The sequence below is a fragment of the Cornus florida genome, unplaced genomic scaffold (assembly GCF_030987335.1).
Source record: "Cornus florida cultivar Cherokee Brave unplaced genomic scaffold, ASM3098733v1 CherokeeBrave_3.0.0_Hap2_Chr06, whole genome shotgun sequence".
Taxonomy (NCBI): Eukaryota; Viridiplantae; Streptophyta; class Magnoliopsida; order Cornales; family Cornaceae; genus Cornus; species Cornus florida.
Genome location: NW_026775576.1, coordinates 76,288,339 through 76,308,487, shown reverse-complemented (window position 1 = coordinate 76,308,487; position 20,149 = coordinate 76,288,339). Strand labels below are relative to the sequence as shown.

Below are 20,149 nucleotides of genomic sequence, written 5' to 3'. Positions count from 1 at the left end.
ACATTGCTTGACATATATATATATATATATATATATATATATATATTAGAGTGAGCAATACATTTATATGCATTTATTTTTATCTGCTTGAAACTTGTACCCTCCACTTCATGAGTAGTCTGGTCAGAGTACTGTGGCCTGAACCAAAAAATTATTAGGTGCTCTGATACTTATTAATTATTATGCTAATACTTAATACACGAGTAAATACAATTTTTTTTTGCAAGTAGGATAAAAAATTGGGAAAAAAAAAATGTAATCGGCAAACATCTGATTAAGGATATTTTGAGTCTTTTTTTACCCAAAAAAAAAAAAAATTTGGATCAAAATTGACAATCAACAAATATTAGGAACCACTTATATATATTTTCAATTATTAGAGATTTATGCACATACTAAATGTTGAGAGTGCCATTTATTTTTATATGTTTTCTTTAAATCATTTTTCTTTTCTCTTAACTAGAAACACAGTACCTCAAATAGTGATATAAAGTATAGGGATTATTACATATAAGTGGGATTAGGGTACCATATTTACTTAGAGGCTGAGTCAAAGTCCCATAGTTTCCCTAAAATGAGTTTGACCCAAAAGCTGAGATGGCACATGGAAAAATATTGTTTAAAAATTATGTTACCTAAAATGCCCTTTCCCCTTTTTTCTGTGTTGCCTAAAATATCCTTTCCCCAAATAAATCACTCTTCTTCTCCCTTCGAATTTTTCATCTGTCCTCACCGATTCTTCTCTTTCCCCGCAACTCTCTAAACCCAACCTCCACTCCCAATTCCTTCGTCCATCCCTCATGGTTCGTTCTTATCTTCCACGGTGTTGCGGCTGTGATTTCCTGCACCATGGTTCTGGGTTGCTTTTCTTTGTTGAGTTTGGGTCGCCGAGTTTGTGAATCGCCGTGTTCTCCAGCGATTTCGGCTGGTTCTTCTCCGGCGATCGCTATTGGGTTGCGGGTTCCTTCCTGCGAGCTTTTGAATCACCAGTTTCTCCAGCGATTTCGGCTGGGTTCCTTCCAACGAGTTTCTGAATCGCCATTCTTTCCGACAATTTGGGTTCTTTGCGTCGGTGTTCTCCAACGATTTCGCTGCGTCGTTCTTTTTCGGCGAGCTTGTGAGTCGCAGTTGGGTTTTTCTCTGATCGCGGCAGGGTCTTTCCGGCGAGCTTATGGTCGCCATTCTCCGGCAATTTTTGACCATTTTCTTCTAGTGAGCTTGTCGGCCGGCTGTTCTTTACTTCGTTGTCTCGCCGGCGATTTCGGCTGGCTCTTCTCCGACGAGTTGTGGTTAAGTGCTGATTTTGATAATAAACAAATAATAATAATAATAATAAATAAATAAATTAAAAATAAATAAATAAATAATAATTGAAGCAATTAAAGAAATTTTTTTTTTCTGTTAAGTACTGATTTTGCAGCAAATAAAAAAAATTTGAAGCAATTAAATTTTTTTCGGGTAAGTGTTAAGTGTATGGTGGTTGTTAGCAGTGGTCTGAATGGTTAAATTGTTGATTGGGTACTCTTTTGCATGTGAATTGCGTAGTTGATTAGGTTCCCTTTGCAATATACATTGATGATTAAAAAAAAAAAAAAAAGTTGAATTGATAAAAAAAAGAAAACATGAAAACATTTCACAGTGGCCGAATTGGTGTTGTGTTAGGCTGTTGTTGGATTTGGATTGTGCATAGGGTGCTTGATTCGGGTAATTGTTTAGAGTTGAATTGGTGATTGGGATAGTTGGTTGTTGAATTTTGCGGATTTATTGATACGGATTTAGGTTTGTCATTGTAGTAGAATTGATGCACTTGGTTGAATCTGCAGTTCATTACAAAGTGGGTGTTGCCAGTCTCAGCCTCAAAACTTTTTACTAGAAAGCCTGAACTCTACAAAAATAACTCGTGTTTCTTCTTCCAAACGTTTCAAACCCTCTAAAGAGACTCCCAAAGCCCCGTGGCGTACCAAACGTCTGGATTTTGAGACTACCTTCGACATTGAAGGTACGTTTCGCCACAATGACACGACTGAATGAGCAGTGTTAGAATTTGAAAGGAGGCATTTGCCAAGCCTTTTTAGACCAGCCAGAATCGCTGTAACTTGATTTTTGAACATTTTACTTGACCGACTTGTTGACCTCCAAAAATTCCAAAAAATTCCTGATTTATAATTCAATAAGTTTAATTTCAAAATAAATTATGTTTTCTCAATTCGGATGTCAAACGAATGTTCTAAAAAATATTGAGGTATCCGCTGCCCAGATTTTCTTCGAACGGGGGGCAGTTGTCCCATTTTACATTCTAGCACCACTTTGGTTATTTGGTATCATATTTTCAATGTCATCTATTTATTGTGATCCTAAATCAGTAAATTATTGGTCCCATTGACTCTTTTAAATGGAGTAGCATATTATACTGGATCATTTAAATGGATGATTTTTTATCACTCATTGTTGTAGGGCAAGCTTAGTAAGAATATGTTTTTGTAGTGAACATGATTGATAGCTTAGTGAGTGCAAGAGATTTGGTGGCATTAAAATTTTAAAAGGATAGAATGGATAGGCCTTTTAATGTTGAAAATTCCTAAAAATTGAAATGAACAATTTTTGTTGGTAGCATTTGTTTTCTAAACTAATGTGTGTATAATGTTTTAACCCTAGACTCAGGTATTTTTAACACTCTTTACCACCCATGGATAATATGGTCTCATTCATACTTAAGTTATCTTCCTAGTCTTACCCTTAATGTTTCTTACAAACCTCATTTCAGCTATAGTGAAACTATGAACAAGTTTATTATTTGCTTAGTAAAAAATGTTTCATTCTATATTTTGCTGGTCTTATTGTTGGCTTACAAATATTTCTTAATTATCATATACTACGTCTAAATAGTTGGTATGGTAGATTTTTTTTTTCGCACCATTTTAATCAGCAAGGCTGTTTGGGACTTTTGAATAATTATTTCAATAATGCAATTGTTAAAGTTTGTCCACGTTTTCAGTTTGGTACCTTCACCTTTTCCGTTTCTCTTACTTCTTTAAGGTTGGTTAATTTTTTCGTTAATGCGATACAATTAAATGTAGTAACCTTTTTTTTTTTTTTTTTTTTTTTACAGTGTGATTGGAGAATCGATTCTTGCCATCAAGACTTTGTATAAATAAGTGGGAGCTAATATTGCAATCAAGACTTCGTATGGACGAGTGGGGGCTAATAAATGTTCAAACTTAATAATTGTGTTCTTATTAAACCCTACACCGCTAATTAGGTTGCACATTACATCTATAAACAGCTCCATTAGGGCCATGAATAACACAAAATATTCTCCAAGCTACCTAAGCGAGTGTTTAGAAAACATTGTACCTGGACGCCGAAAAGTGGTACCTTTAGTTCAAAAATGTGGTACCTTTGGAAAGTAAGTGGTACCTTCACAAAAGGCACTTATTTTTGCAATTGAAAATGGTATTACACCCCACATCGCTAATTAAGGAGCACATTAGATCAATAAACAGCTCCATTAGGGCCATGAATAACACAAAATATTCTCTAAGCTAGCTAAGCGAGTGTTTAGAAAATATGGTACCTGGACGCCAAAAAGTGGTACCTTTAGTTCAAAAACGTGGTACCTTTGGAAAATAAGTGGTACCTTCGCAAAAGGCACTTATTTTTACAATTGAAAATGGATTACACCCCACACCGCTAATTAAGGAGCACATTAGATCAATAAATAGCTCTATTAGGGCCATAAATAATACAAAATATTCTCCAAGCTAGCTAAGCGAGTGTTTAGAAAACATAGTACCTGGACACCGAAAAGTGGTACCTTTAGTTCAAAAATGTGGTACCTTTGGAAAATAAGTGGTACCTTCGAAAAATTACAAAATAAGTGCCTTTTGCAAAAGTACCACTTATTTTCCAAAGGTACCACATTTTTTAACTAAAGGTACCACTTTTCGGCGTCTAGGTATCATGTTTTCTAAACACTCTCTTAGCTAGCTTGGAGAATATTTTGTGTTATTCGTGGCCCTAATGAAGCTGTTTATTGATCTAATGTGCTCCTTAATTAGCGATGTGAGGTGTAATACCATTTTCAATTGCAAAAATAAGTGTCTTTTGCGAAGTTTCCACTTATTTTCCAAAGGTACCACATTTTTGAACTAAAGGTACCACTTTTCGGCGTCCAGGTATAATGTTTTCTAAACACTCGCTTAGGTAGCTTGGAGAATATTTTGTGTTATTCATGGCCCTAATGGAGCTGTTTATAGATGTAATGTGCAACCTAATTAGCGGTGTGGGGTTTAATACCATTTTTAATTGGAAAAATAAGTCCCTTTGAAAAGGCATCCAGGTACCATGTTTTTTAAACACTCGCTTTTTGCAATTGAAAATGGTATTACACTAGGGCCTCTACAGCTGCCTAATCCTTTTCCGTTCCAAAAGAAAACTCTGCATTGGATTTTCATGAATTAGTATTGTATGGCTTATTATACTAGGCCCTCACTGAATTTTCTTCGACTATTACACGGTACCTGGAGGCCAAAAAGTGGCACCTTCAGTTAAAAAACGTGGTACCTTGGCAAAAGGGACTTATCCATTTTCTACTCCAATTGACCATTCATCAATGTTCCAAAACAGGAACTAAATCCATTTGTCAAGAAAATCATCAATTTCCTAGCACTGCTGTTGAAAAATTTATAAATTTTCTTATTAAATAGAAGAGCCTAACATGTCTTTATTAAACAGAACAACCAAAATCCATTACTTTTCATTAAATCAAAACCATCAAGTCAAGTACCATGTCTACAAAATACTTTAAGTCACCACGAATAATGTCAAAAAAGTTATCATCCATCCAATCTAATAAAGTCAACAAGAAATAAAAAAACTAAATCACTAAATTTGAAGGAAGCAATCATCTTTTGCAAAATAAGAACACAATTATTAAGTTTGAACATTTATTAGCCCCCACTCGTCCATACGAAGTCTTAATTGCAATATTAGCTCCCACTTATTTATACAACGTCTTGATGGCAAGAATCGATTCTCCAATCACACTGTAAAAAAAAAAAAAAAAAAAAAAAAAAAAAAAAGGTTACTACATTTAATTGTATCACATTAACGAAAAAATTAACCAACCTTAAAGAAGTAGGAGAAACGGAAAAGGTGAAGGTACCAAACTGAAAACGTGGACAAACTTTAACAATTGCATTATTGAAATAATTATTCAAAAGTCCCAAACAGCCTTGCTGATTAAAATGGTGCGAAAAAAAAAATCTACCATACCAACTATTTAGACGTAGTATATGATAATTAAGAAATATTTGTAAGCCAACAATAAGACCAGCAAAATATAGAATGAAACATTTTTTACTAAGCAAATAATAAACTTGTTCATAGTTTCACTACAGCTGAAATGAGGTTTGTAAGAAACATTAAGGGTAAGACTAGGAAGATAGCTTAAGTATGAATGAGACCATATTATCCATGGGTGGTAAAGAGTGTTAAAAATACCTGAGTCTAGGGTTAAAACATTATACACACATTAGTTTAGAAAACAAATGCTACCAACAAAAATTGTTCATTTCAATTTTTAAGAATTTTCAACATTAAAAGGCCTATCCATTCTATCCTTTTAAAATTTTAATGCCACCAAATCTCTTGCACTCACTAAGCTATCAATCATGTTCACTACAAAAACATATTCTTACTAAGCTTGCCCTACAACAATGAGTGATAAAAAATCATCCATTTAAATGATCCAGTATAATATGCTACTCCATTTAAAAGAGTCAATGGGACCAATAATTTACTGATTTAGGATCACAATAAATAGATGACATTGAAAATATGATACCAAATAACCAAAGTGGTGCTAGAATGTAAAATGGGACAACTGCCCCCCGTTCGAAGAAAATCTGGGCAGCGGATACCTCAATATTTTTTAGAACATTCGTTTGACATCCGAATTGAGAAAACATAATTTATTTTGAAATTAAACTTATTGAATTATAAATCAGGAATTTTTTGGAATTTTTGGAGGTCAACAAGTCGGTCAAGTAAAATGTTCAAAAATCAAGTTACAAAAATCAAGTTATAGCCATTCCGACTGGTCTAAAAAGGCTTGACAAATGCCTCCTTTCAAATTCTAACACTGCCCATTCAGTCGTGTCATTGTGGTGAAACATACCTTCAATGTCGAAGGTAGTCTCAAAATCCATACGTTTGGTACGCCACGGGGCTTTGGGAGTCTCTTTGGATGGTTTCAAACGTTTGAAAGAAGAAACATGAGTCATTTTTGTAGAGTTCAGGCTTTCTAGTGAAAAAGTTTTGAGACTGGCAACACCCACTTTGTAATAAACTGCAGATTCAACTAAGTGCATCAATTCTACTACAATGACAAACCAAAATCCATATCAATAAATCCGCAAAATTCAACAACCAACTATCCCAATCACCAATTCAACTCTAAACAATTACCCGAATCAAGCACCCTATGCACAATCCAAATCCAACAACAACCTAACCCAACACCCAATTCGGCCACTGTGAAATTTTTTCATGTTTTTTTATTTTATCAATTCAACTCTTTTTTTTTTTTTTTTTTTTTTTTATCATCAATGTATATTACAAAGGGAACCCAATCAACTACGCAATTCACATGCAAAAGAGTACCCAATCAACAATTCAACCATTCAGACCACTGCCAACAACCACCATACACTCAACACTTACAGAAAAAAATTTAATTACTTCAATTTTTTTTTATTTGCTGCAAAATAAGTACTTTACCAAAAAAAAAAAAAAAAAAAAAAATTCTTTAATTGCTTCAATTATTATTTATTTTTTTTAATTTTTTTAATTTATTATTATTATTATTTGTTTGTTATCAAAATCAGCACTTACCCACAACTCGTCGGAGAAGAGCCAGCCGAAATCGCCGGCGAGACAACGAAGCAAAGAACAACCAACCGACAAGCTTGCTAGAAGAAAACAGTCAAAAATCGCTGGAGAATGGCGACCCACAAGCTAGCCGGAAAGACCCTGCCGCGATCAGAGAAGAACCCAGCCGCGACTCACAAGCTCGCCGAAGAAGAACGACGCAATGAAATCGTTGGAGAACACCAATGCAAAGAACCCAAATCGTCGGAAAGAACGGCGATTCAGAAACTCGCCAGAAGGAACCCAGCCGGAATCGCTGGAGAAACCGGCGATTCAAAAGCTCGCCGGAAGGAACCCGCAACCCAACAGCGATCGCAGGAGAAGAACCAGCCGGAATCGCTGGAGAACACGGCGATTCACAAACTCGGCGACCCAAACTCGGCAAAGAAAAGCAACCCAGAACCATGGCGCAGGAAATCACAACCGCGACACCATGGAAGATGAGAACGAACCATGAGGGATGGACGAAGGAATTGGGAGTGGAGGTTGGGTTTAGAGAGTTGCGGGGAAAGAGAAGAATCGGTGAGGACAGATGAAAAATTCGGAGGGAGAAGAAGAGTGATTTATTTGGGGAAAGGGTATTTTAGGCAACACAGAAAAAAGGGGAAAGGGCATTTTAGGTAACACAATTTTTAAACAGTATTTCTCCATGTGCCACCTCAGCTTTTAGGTCAAACTCATTTTAGGGAAACTATAGGACTTTGACTCAGCCTCTAAGTAAATATGGTGCCTTATTCCCATTTATATGTAATAATCCCTAAAGTATATATATATATATATATATATATATATATATATATGGGTCAAGTGCAAAAAACACCCCTCAAATATGCATATAGTGCATATCACACGCCCTTACGTGCAAAAAACACCATTGAAGTTTCAATTAGGTGCAATTAGGTCTCCTGACACGTTTAAAATTTAAATTGACAAAATTACCCTTATTGAATAATTTTATAAAATATATACAAAGAAATATTTTTTTTGTAAAATGACCAAAAAGGACATTGGGAAATGATGAAGTCAATACATTAGAAGTTGGATATTTGAAAATGATGGATAAATAATCTGCTCAAATCACGGGCAGAATATTGTAAACGCATGCTAAAATTGTGTTTGATTTATGTTCTGAATCTCAAATGGATAAAAATATAATGAGTAAATTGTGAGGTTGTGTTTGGTTTGTTATTGAAATGGATTTTTTTTTTTTTTTTGAATTATTAAAACTGAAATTTGATTGTTAAAGCTGTATAATTGTTAGATACATGATTAAGATTTAATGCTTTTGGTGGATAATAATCTGGGTAGTTTAAAAAGTCAAAAACGTTGTTGATCTCATTTTGCCTTCTTTCTTTTCATTTTTTTTTTTTTTTTTTTTCACTTTTTGTGTAAATAATGATTAAAAAAAATCACATTCCATTTCACAAACCAAACAACTTTTGTCAAGAGGGTTAAATCACATTTATTAGTTAAGCATAAAAAAAAATTTATAAAAAATTTCCAATACTGATGCGGTTGCAAGAGATCGACGGTTGCAGGGCAGAGCCTTAATTGAAGGTGCAGAGGGCGGGGAAGAGATCGACGGTTGCAAGCATGATAGCGGAACGACGGCAGCGAGTTCTGGCGCGCGCGAAAGGTACTGGCAGCAGCAAAGACCAACCGGCGAAGGTACTGGAGGCGTTAATGGTGGCAGCAGTATGTTCCTTGGGGATTTTAGAGACGCCGCTATCATACACAACGTCGCTCCAGCCGAGATTCAGATCGTAGAGGCTTCTTCGCTTCGGCTAAACTCTAGTCTTGAAAACACTGACGATGACATTGGATCCGTAATAGGATTTCGGCTAAAGACCGTGCTGGTTTTTGAGGCTGAGAAATTAAGGTGAGTGTGTGGTGTGGCGGCATCTCGGCAGTCCTTGGCTGAGAAATTGTGGTGAGTGTGTGGTGTGACGGTATCTCGGCGATCCTCGAAGGAAAGGAAGGGGTGAGTGCTACGAGTACCCTTAACCACCCATTGATTGTGATTTCGTTCTTGCTATATGTGCGGTTTGATTAACCTTAAACCAATGAACATGTAATTTCGAAAAGAGAACAGGGGTGAGTGCTTTGATTAAGTTTAAATCTAATGGAATTTGTAAAGAAGGAGCAGGGTTGGACGAGTGAGAAGAGAGTGGTGACGGCGAGAGTTGAGACTTGATGGTAGAGAGAGTAACATTGTTGCTTTAGGCTTTCACCTTGGTCCGTGGTTCTCATCGTCAGGTTTGAGGCGGACGGACTAGCGGTGAGAACACTGAAATTTCCGGTAGCACGAAGGACAGAGGTGATTGCATGGGCAATTTGGGAAAAAATAAAAGGGTAAAATGGGTATAACATCTCTAATTTATGTAAGATTTCTGACAGATGGGTAATTTTGCACAATATTAAAAGATTAGGGGTGTTTATTGCACACTTTTTCATATAGGGGTTAAAAGTGCTACGAAATGTATACTTCAGGGTGTTTTCTGCACTTACCCCATATATATATATTAGGAAAAGGCACGTGCGATGCACGTGTTGAATATTTTTGTAGATAATGTGATAAAAATTTATAGAAAATAAAACAGCCAATTTGTGGTACATTTTGTAAAAATTATTTTATTTTTTTTATTAAAAAAACTCATAATAAATAGATAAATAGGTAATATGTGTTAGAATTTTATAGAAACTCCTTTAAAAACTCTTTTTATGTCAATTAATAAATATTTTTTAATATTAATAATTCTTGTCTAATTATATTTCAATAAATAAATAAATAGGTAATTTGTGTTAGAGTTTTATAGAAACTCTTTTAAAATATCTTTTTATATCAATTAATAAATAATTTTTTATATTAACAATAGTTTCCTAATTAGATTTTCTTTTATTAAAAAACTTAAAATAAATAAATAAATAGGTAATTTGTGGCAGAGTTTTTCTTGTCTAATTAGATTTTCTTTAATTAAAAAACTTATAATAAATAAATAAATAGGTAATTTGTGTTAGAGTTTAATACAAACTTTTTTAAAAACTATTTTTATATCAATTAATAAATATTTTTATATTAATAATTCTTGTTTAATTAGATTTCTTTTTATTAAAAACTCATAATAAATAGGTAAATAGGTAATTTGTGTTAGAGTTTTATACAAACTCTTTTAAAACCTCTTTTTAGATCAATTAATAAATAATTTTTTATATTAATAATAGTTGTCTAATTAGATTTTCTTTTATTAAAAACTCTTAATAAATATATAAATAGGTAATTTGTGTTAAAATTTTATAAAAACTCTTTAAATATTATATCTTTGTCTAGTATGATAGAGTTTTATTGAATATAAAATATGTATTTTGTAATAGAGTTTTATAGAAATTATTTTATTTTCTTTAAATACATCATTGTCTAATTAGATTTAATTTTATTAAAAAACTCATAATAAAAGTTAATTTCTGGTTGAGTTTTAGAAAAATTATTTTATTTTATATATCAATTAATAAATTTTTTATATTAATAATTATTTTCTAATTAAATTTTCTATTATTTTAAAAATCATAATAATAAATTGATAAATAGGTTAATTTAAATTTTGTTACATAAATTTTAGAGTTTGATAGAGCTTTATTTTTATTTTTATTTTTTTTTTATTTTATAGAAACTCTTTTTATATCAATTAATAAATATTTTTTTAATATAAATAGATACTTAAATACTGAAACTCTTTGCACATTTAATAATAGTATTGATAAAAACTCTTTTTATATCAATTAATAAATATTTTTTTATATAAATAAATAAATACTGAAACTCTTTAAATTTTCTTTTATTATTATGAATTTTTTAATAATAAACACTTTGGCAGAGTTTTTGTATTTTACTCTGAAAATTAGATTTTCTTTTATTAAAAAAATCATAATAATAAATAGATAAATAGGTTAATTTAAATTTTATTAGGTAGATTTTAGAGTTTTATAGAGTTTTTTTTTATGAAAACTCTTTTCATATCATTTAATTAATATTTTTTTATATAAATAAATAAATACTGAACTCTTTGCATATTTAATAAATATTTTTTATATAAATAAATAACTACTAAAACTTTAGATTTTCATTTATTAAAAAATTTATAATAATAAATAGATAAATAGGTTAATTTTAATTTTATTAGGTAGATTTTAGAGTTTTACAAAGTTTTTTTAATTTTCTTTTCATATCATTTAATTAATATTTTTTATATAAATAAATAAATGCTAAAATACTGAAACTCCTTGCACATTTAATAAATTTGTTTATACAAATAAATAAGTAAATATTGAAACTATTTTGCAGAGCTTCTATATTTTGTATTTTATATATAAATAAATAAATATTGAAACTCTTTGGTGGAGCTTCGGTAATTATGGGTCTATGCCTATCTGAATTTCTCTCTTTATATTAGTTAATAAATATTTTATAATAAATAAATAAATAGGTAATTTGTGTTAGAGTTTAATATAAACTCTTTTAAAAAGTCATTTTACATCAATTAATAAATATTTTTTATTTTAATAATTCTAGTTTAATTAGATTTTTTATTATTAAAAAACTCATAATAAATAGATAAATAGGTAATTTGTGTTAGAGTTTTATAAAAACTCTTTGAAAATCTCTTTTTATATTAATTAATAAATAATTTTGTATATTCATAATATTTGTCTAATTAGATTTCATTTTATGAAAAACTCATAATAAAAGCTAATTTGTGGTAGAGTTTTTTTTTTTAAAAAATAGATAATTTGTGATAGAGTTTTATATAAATTGTTTTATTTTCTTTACATATATCCATGTCTAATTTAATTCAATTTTATTAAGAAAATAATAATAAAAACTAATTTGTGGTAGAGTTTTAAAAAAATTAATTTATTTTATATATCAATTAATAAATATTTTTAATATAAATAATTATTGTCTAATTTGATTATCTTTTATTAAAAATATCATAATAATAAATAGATTAATAGATTAATTTGAATTTTATTATGTAAATTTTAGAGTTAGATAATTTGTGATAGATTTTATAGAAAACTTTTATTTCCTTTAAATATATTATTGTTTAATTATATTTTTTATTAAAAAAACTCATAATAAATAGATAAATAGGTAATACGTGTTAGAGTTTTATAGAAAATATTTTTAAAACTCTTTTTATATGAATTAATAAATATTTTTATATTTTAGTAATTTATGTTGGAGTTTTATAGAAACTTTTTAAATATTTCTTTGTCTAGTGTGATGATAGTGTTTTATATAAATTATTTTATTTTATTTAAATATATCCTTATCTAATTAGATTTAATTTTATTAAGAAACTCATAATAAAAGCTAAATTGTGGTAGAGTTTTAGAAAAATTATTTTATTTTACATATCAATTAATAAATATTATATTAGAAAAATTAATTATTATAGTTTTTGAATTTTAGTATAATTTGAATTTTAATTAAACTCTTTATTGATTGTAAGATATAAAATTAAACTCTTTATTGCGAATTAAACTCTTTTTATGAATAGGTTTTTATTAATGAGAGTAGTATAGTATAATTTGAATTGTGAATTAAACTCTTTTTATATTTTATTAATTAGAATTTTATTAAGTAATTACTGTTATTATAATTTAATAATTTATTACCGTGGAAGCATGTGGTAAGTTTTAGAGCTTTGGGGGTTTTCAAATTAGGAGAGGTTGTGTTGTATTTTGCTTTTCGTGCTTGGTTGGTTGTTGCATATTGGTTGGTCTCTGTTGTTTAATGTATTAATTTTGTTTTTCAAGATATCATTTTTAGTGTGGGTTACAGCAATAAACTCACGACTCATTTACATCACGAATTTTATTAAATAAAAAATATGAAAATTGACAAATAATTTAATATATAGACTATTTGGTCAAGCACAATTGATTATAGATTGAATTTTCAACAGTAACGCTAAAGCTATTCCGAAATGTTCAGATCAAATATGGTACTTAATTTAAATATGTTTGTTTTCAAGTGTGGAAAGAATTAGTTGGTCCATTTGGGTTTGGTTTAGGTTTTGAATTAAACTGTTATTAAATTTTGTGTGAGTAGTATAATATAATTTAAATTTATTATATTTTGTGTAAATAATAGTATACTATTATTATTTCTTTAGCTCTATAGTTTTATAAGAGGCTTTCATGTAATCCTTTTTACTTAAAACTAATGTGGGACTTTGTAATTTGAATTAAACTTTTTTTTATATTTTGTTAATTTGAATTAGTTTTAATTTTATTAGGTAATTTTGAGTTTTATAAAATTTTTATCATGGGATATAATAATTAATGAGAGCTCTTTATTGTGAATTAAATTCTTTTATATTAATTTTGAGTTTTATAGAATTTATATCAATTAATAAATAAATATTGAAACTTTTTGCACAAAGGCCGAGAAAGTAGTACTACACTTGATTTTAGCCAAAAGACCAAGAAATGATAGCCAAAAGGCCGACCCAAAAAAATTTAGTACTACACTTGATCTTAGCCAAAAGGCCGAGAAGGTGTGATTATTATATCTTTAGCTCTATAGTTTTATAAGATATTTTCATGTAATTTTTTTTACTTAAAACCAATGTGGGACTTTATAATTTGAATTAAATTCTTTTTATATTTTGTTAATTTGAATTAATTTTAATTTTATTAGGTAATTTTGAGTTTTATAGAATTTCTATCGTGGGATATAATAATTAATGAGAGCTCTTTTTTGTGAATTAAACTTTTTTATATTTTGTTAATTTGAATTAATTTAAATTTTATTAGGTAATTTTGAGTTTTATAAAATTTATATTAATTAATAAATAAATACTGAAACTCTTTACACAAAGGCCGAGAAAGTAGTATTATACTTGATTTTAGCCAAAAGACCAAGAAATGTTAGCTAAAAGGCCAACTTAAAAAAATTTAGTATTACACTTGATCTTATCCAAAAGGCCAATAGAATGTGTGATTATTATTTCTTGGGCTTTCATAGCTGACCCAAAAATTTTTAGTAGTACACTTGATCTTAGCGAAATGGCCGAGAAGGTGTGATTATTATTTCTTTAGCTCTATAGTTTTATAAGAGGCTTTCATGTAATCTTTTTTTACTTAAAACCAATGTGGGACTTTATAATTTGAATTAAACTCTTTTTATATTTTGTTAATTTGAATTAATTTTATTTTTATTAGGTAATTTTGAGTTTTATAAAATTTATATCGTGGGATATAATAATTAGTGAGAGCTCTTTATTGTGAATTAAACTCTTTTATATTTTGTTAATTTGATTTAATTTGAATTTTATTAAGTAATTTTGAGTTTTATAGAATTTATATCAATTAATAAATAAATACTGAAACTCTATGCACAAAGACTGAGAAAGTAGTATTACACTTGATCTTAGCCAAAAGACCAAGAAAGGTTAGCCAAAAGGTCGACCCAAAAAAAATTAGTAGTACACTTAATCTTAGCCAAAATGGCGAGAAGGTGTGATTATTATTTCTTTAGCTCTATAGTTTTATAAGAGGTTTTCATGTAATCATTTTTACTTAAAACCAATATGGGACTTTGTAATTTGAATTAAACTCTTTTTATATTTTGTTAATCTGAATTAATTTTAATTTTGTTAGGTAATTTTGAGTTTTATATAATTTATATTAATTAATAAATAAATGCTGAAATACTGAAATACTGAAATTTTATAAGAGGCCTTCATGTAATCTTTTTTACTTAAAACCAATATGAGACTTTGTAATTTGAATTAAACTCTTTTTATATTTTGTTAATTTGAATTAATTTTAATTTTATTAGGTAATTTTGAGTTTTATAGAATTTATATCAATTAATAAATAAATACTGAAATACTTTGCACATTTAATAATAGTATAGATGTAGATATAGAATTTATATAGTGTGATATAATAATTAATGAGAGTTCTATTGGGTAATTTTGAGTTTTGAGTAGATATTGTGAATTAAACTCTTTTATATTTTGTTAATTTGAATTAATTTGAGTTTTATTGGGTAATTTTGAGTTTTATAGAATTTATATCAATTAATAAATAAATACTGAAACTCTTTGCACAAAGGCCGAGAAAGTAGTACTACACTTAATCTTAGTTAAAAGACCAAGAAAGGGTAGCTAAAAGGCTAATCCAAAAAAATTTAGTACTATACTTGATATTAGCCAAAAAGCCGAGAAGGTGTGATTATTATTTTTTAGGCTCTATAATTTTATAAGAGGTTTTCATGTAATTATTTTTACTTAAAACCAATTACTGAAGTACTGAAACACTTTGCACATTTAATAATAGTATAAATATATATAATTTAAGTATATATATATATATATATATATCTAGTTACGAAATATATGTAGAATTCAGTATTTATCAAAAAAAAATATATGTAGAATTCAGATTGACATATACAATCATGGATATAATTACCCAATTTTATTAATCCAATTCAGCATATAATCAACTAGGTGTTGAGCACATTTCTCACAGTCACAGCCTCAACGGGTCAATGATCCGTATTTTTCTTGAGTTATGCGGACAGCAAGAGACACCTTAAAAACGGTCATCATATCTCTCTCCACATGAAAACCACTCATTGACACTACATTTTTGACCTTTTGTGTGGTTTTTTCTTCTTCTTAGGCTCAATGCTGTGTATATGAAGAGTCTCTTGTTGCTTTCCTTTTATCAATAATAAAAAACAAAAAAAAAACAAAACCCTTATCCACTTCTACCATTTTCTTCTTCTACCAAATTGTTTTGGTACTTTTCAACAATGAGTGTCCATGGAAAACAAAGCCACAGAGGTCCTTTCTCAAGGCCCGTGCTCTGTGCTTTTGGTCTCTCCTCATCGGACAACCATCAAATCATTTGCCTCCTAAGCTTCTGGTGAGCCCATAATTTTGTATCTATATCCATGAAATTGAAATCAATTTGTGAGAATTTGTGATGTGAAATCAATTTGCTTATATAATTAATATTCTTGAAATTAAAAGTTTCCTGCAATGATCCTTTGTTTTGGAGTGATATATTCTTAATCAACTGTATATTCTGTATGATAATTTTTGTGCTTCATTTTCTATGTATAGCTTCACACACACACACACATATATATATTTATGTTTGTATAATAGAGTATTAATCTGTTATAATAGTAAGTTTTTTTAGCAAACCAACCATAAATAGGATATTTTTAACAAAATTTGGAGGGCCAGCTCTAATTTTCTTAGCAAAATTACCATTAATAACCATAAATGCATACCATAAATATAGTTTTGAGAATTTTTTGGGAGGGCCTAGGCGCCTGTATATATATGCATTGATCATGGAATATGGATTTTCTGAAATTGGTGGTTTGCACCCATTAAATTTTTCTTTGTTGACTTTTTCCCATTAGAATCATTTTATGCTTCAAGCTTTTGCGCTAAAGCTGTGATCTTTCTCTTCCTTTTTGCTTTTTTAAATTGGGTTTTTCAATGTGTGTGACATGGGGTGGATGGAGTGGAGGAGGAAAAGTCACATGTGCATAACCTGGTTTTTTTTACCAAATGAAAATGTTGCTTTGTATCTGTAAATCACAGGTTGGATTCAACCGAAAGCAAGCAAAGCAGGTTCTAGAGTCTTTGACATACGCACTCTCTCTCTCTCTCAAGAACCCCATTGATTCATAGATAAGCTCAGACTTTAGCTTTTTACAGCTAATTGAAAAGGACCCTTTTGGCTCTCTGATCTTATTTGACTATTTCTATTCCTCCTTCTATATCAGTTCTCTCTAGGTAGACATTTTGCATCTCTCCTTTGCCTTCTCAGTTTTGTTTACCTTTGATCCATACAATATGAGGCTAAAAATTGAGCAATTGCCACAACATTTAGTCCCTCAATCTTTTTCGTCCCCAATACCCATATATCTGGCCACCTCGCCGTCTTTTCTAAGACCAAATACCAAAAGAGATCAAGCCCTGCTATGTAAATTTGTTCTTTCTGGCACTGGCACATCGACACGGCTCTCGACCCCTCCATCTTTCAACAAATTGGTCTCAAGAGGGCAGAGTCTGAAACGAGCTTGCAGTGCAAACTTTGATGAGTTCTGTGACGAAGATTTATTAGAACAAATGTTTGATTTGTTGGATGACAAAGAGAATGAAGAACACAGTAAGAAGATGACCACTTGTACAATTTCTGGGGCAAGTTCTTCTACGTATGAAGAAAGCAAATATAGTAGGAATATGTCAAAACTGGAATTTTTGGAGCCCCTGATGCTTGGAATACATCCTGAGCCACCGGAATGGCCAGAAAGGGAAGTGATTATTCGGGCAAGCATTGAACAGAAGGCAAACAGCATGGAACTCCCACTTTCGCTTCGGATGATAAAGAAGAAGCAAAAGTGGCCGGAGGGTTCTACAGATTTAGGAGAGTCATCTTGCTCTTCGGTGAAAAAGGCCTTCTCTTCGATGGTGTTCATCATTCTAGAGCTTCAGAGCTATGCATTGCAGATGAGAGAGGTAGTATGCTATGAAGATTTAGAGGGAGTTGTGGGTAAAGTTCAGAGAGAAATGCACGCTTCGTTCGCCTGGTTGTTTCAGCAAGTGCTTGCTCGAACACCGATTTTAATGGTATATGTGATGACCCTCTTAGCCAATTTCAGTGTACATTCTGTGGCCAACAGTATTACCATTCAAGACCATTCATCACCGGGGATCTTCAGTGAAACAAGAGAGACAGTAGCAATGACCGAGAGACAGGATCAACCACAATCACAAGTGGAAATGAAGTTATTTTCTGTCTCAAGCGACAATGGTGGTGGCATGAAGCTTCATCCGGTTCCTGGTGCGGCTGGAGGAGGGGACAGTTACATGGGCAGATCATCTCTGCCCATTGAATTTCCTGATTGTGTGCCTGATGACATATCCGAAATTTCATCCTATGAGGATCACAAAATGAATGAAGAGGAGGCGGGTTTGTGGAACTCAGTACTTGATGAAGCTAAGAGGACACAGGCCGAGTTGAGAGATGATGTTCTTGATCACGAGATGATAAAAAGCTTCACTTCACCTGTGACTGTGGATATTGAACCTGACAATTACATAGAATATTATAGAACTGATCTTCTATACCAGACGAGTTTATCTGAGGAGCCTAATAATCCACTTCTGCTCTGCAACTACGCGCAGTTCCTGGGCCTTGTTGCTCATGACTATGACAGGTGACTCTCCCAAACTCGTATACTTTTGTCTAAGCCATTTGCATTCTTTAGTGATTGTTGTTTTGTTTGATCATCGGAGAAATTATGTTAGATAGAAATATGTGTTGGTGTAACTTTAGTTGAGGAATTTTATCTGACCCCAACATTAACAGATTTGACAGCTGTTGCACAAGGTCAGATACGTTGGTCTAAATCCTGTTCTTGGAGTTGAGATGAATTCTTAGCATGGCAATGTGTTGTCAGTAGTGAATTTAGGGCTAATTAGCTAAATCCGAAATTGAACTTGAATGAGGAAACAAGCTTTCTGGATAACAATGTTGGGGCTGATTCATTTTCATTATTAATGGCGAGAATCCTCGGTTCAGATTGAGCATTACTGTTATGTTGATTTAGCTTGACTGAAGGGAGGAGTCCAAGAGTTTGGAATTATTGCACCCAAGTATTGCAATGGTAGGTACATTAACTATACAAATATTCAGCCTACATAGATCAGTTTCATCTAATAGCTTGAAATTGAAAATGGGATAAGAAATTTTGATCTTGTTATGGAACTTGTAGTGGGTGATCATAGTATCTTTGTGTTTAAGCGCCCAAGCGCTTTTGGGCCAGCTCAGTTCTCTTATCCATTGTCCGATGTACTGGGCTCATCTCATGGAGGGAAAAACCAAAATGTAGTTGTCTTGTTCGCCGCCTCAACTCATTCCCTTCTCTCCTTGGCACCGTCCCACACGGAAAGAACGAGTGCAGAGCCCAAGGAGTTGAGCATGAACATGGTTTGGGAAATTATGTTACTGATTTGTTTACTTATTTTTTCATTTTTTATATTACTTTGTGAATTTTGCAGGGCCGAGGAGTGCTTCAAGCGTGCCCTACAAGTGGAACCAGCAGATGCGGAGGCCCTGAGCCTATACGCAAATTTCTTGTGGTTAGTAAGGAAGGATCTTTGGGGAGCAGAAGAGAAGTACCTACAAGCCATGGCAGCTGAACCAGACAACTCCAATCATGCATCTAAATATGCCAGTTTCTTGTGGAGCACTGGTGGCGAAGAAACCTGTTTTCCCATTGAGACTTCTTAGAACAACAGCAAGGCTCAAAGTTTGTCGAAAAAAGCTTTACAAGAAATCTCTCACAAGAACATGGAGGTGTGAATCTTGACTCATCCTTCACAATTTTCTGGATCAATGTTTGACGGAAGGAAGAGGCCGGATACAAAGGATGTTTCGACAACTTCCCAAGACGAAAACAAGAAGAAGCGTAGTGGTATAAGTATATTTCCTTACACTAAATGAAAATTGGCTGAGTCCCAGATCAGTGGATTTCAACCAATATGAATTAGGAGTTTAGGAGAATAATGAATTGGAAGGGGAACTGGCATGTTCAATATTGGACAAGTTTTTGACTCATCTGAGTTCAAAAAAGTCCTTGAAGAACTCTTAGGAGTTGAGCAGTTGGATGTGATTTCATTCCTCTTGTAATGTAGTAGGGGAATAACACTGCACATGTGTGGAATAGGTGGTGTTGGTGCCTTAACTAAATGGGGGCATTATAACCATTCCATTCCTTTTTGTAATGTAGTTGGGAATAACACTGCACATGTGGAATTGGTGTTGGGCCTTAATGAGGCATTGTAAATACTTCAGGAATTTTGTGGTTAGTTTCAGGTTGGAGAGCAATCCAATGAATTGCTGTATCTATCATACAGTATCATCTATATGTCAATATTGCATGAGTTGTATGGTTACAGTTTACATCAATTAATTGTGCGCGCTTCCTAATCAATGATTTGCTCTTTTGTGATGAAGAAATATGCTTTCAAACAAGCCATCAATCTTGATGATATATAGTATAGACACAGTATAGTACAAGCCATGCTTTTTCTCTATTGTGCTGCAATGGCTTTTGCACTAGGATTGCTCCATATACTAATGCTTAAACACACTGATTACTCAATACAGGAAGTAG

General features: G+C 31.6%; 1 protein-coding gene and 1 pseudogene across 2 annotated transcripts; one reads left to right on the top strand and one right to left on the bottom strand.

The window, feature by feature from the left end:
• Positions 1 to 13,353: 13,353 nt before the first annotated feature.
• Positions 13,354 to 13,494, bottom strand: LOC132315129 (U2 spliceosomal RNA; annotated as a pseudogene).
• A 2,075-nt stretch (positions 13,495 to 15,569) lies between these two features.
• On the top strand, positions 15,570 to 19,900 carry LOC132312154 (uncharacterized). 2 transcript variants are annotated; one of them, XR_009483201.1, is made up of 4 exons: positions 15,570 to 15,873; positions 16,566 to 18,187; positions 18,340 to 18,637; positions 19,032 to 19,160. XR_009483201.1 is itself a non-coding variant. In XM_059810408.1 (3 exons), the coding sequence occupies exons 2-3, from the start codon at positions 16,821 to 16,823 to the stop codon at positions 19,261 to 19,263; spliced, it is 1,599 nt and encodes a 532-aa protein (XP_059666391.1). In that variant the 5' UTR covers positions 15,572 to 15,873; positions 16,566 to 16,820; the 3' UTR covers positions 19,264 to 19,900. The 2 variants fall into 2 exon arrangements, 1 of the variants encoding a protein (XP_059666391.1); XM_059810408.1 differs by lacking the exon at positions 18,340 to 18,637 and having other exon boundaries at positions 15,572 to 15,873; positions 19,032 to 19,900.
• The last annotated feature ends 249 nt before the right edge of the window (positions 19,901 to 20,149 follow it).

Coding starts and splice junctions, on each gene's coding strand:
- LOC132312154 (XM_059810408.1), top strand. CDS start 16,821: ATGAGGCTAAAAATTGAGCAATTGCCACAACATTTAGTCCCTCAATCT. Junction 18,188..19,031: donor GTTGCTCATGACTATGACAG/GTGACTCTCCCA, acceptor TGAATTTTGCAG/GGCCGAGGAGTGCTTCAAGC.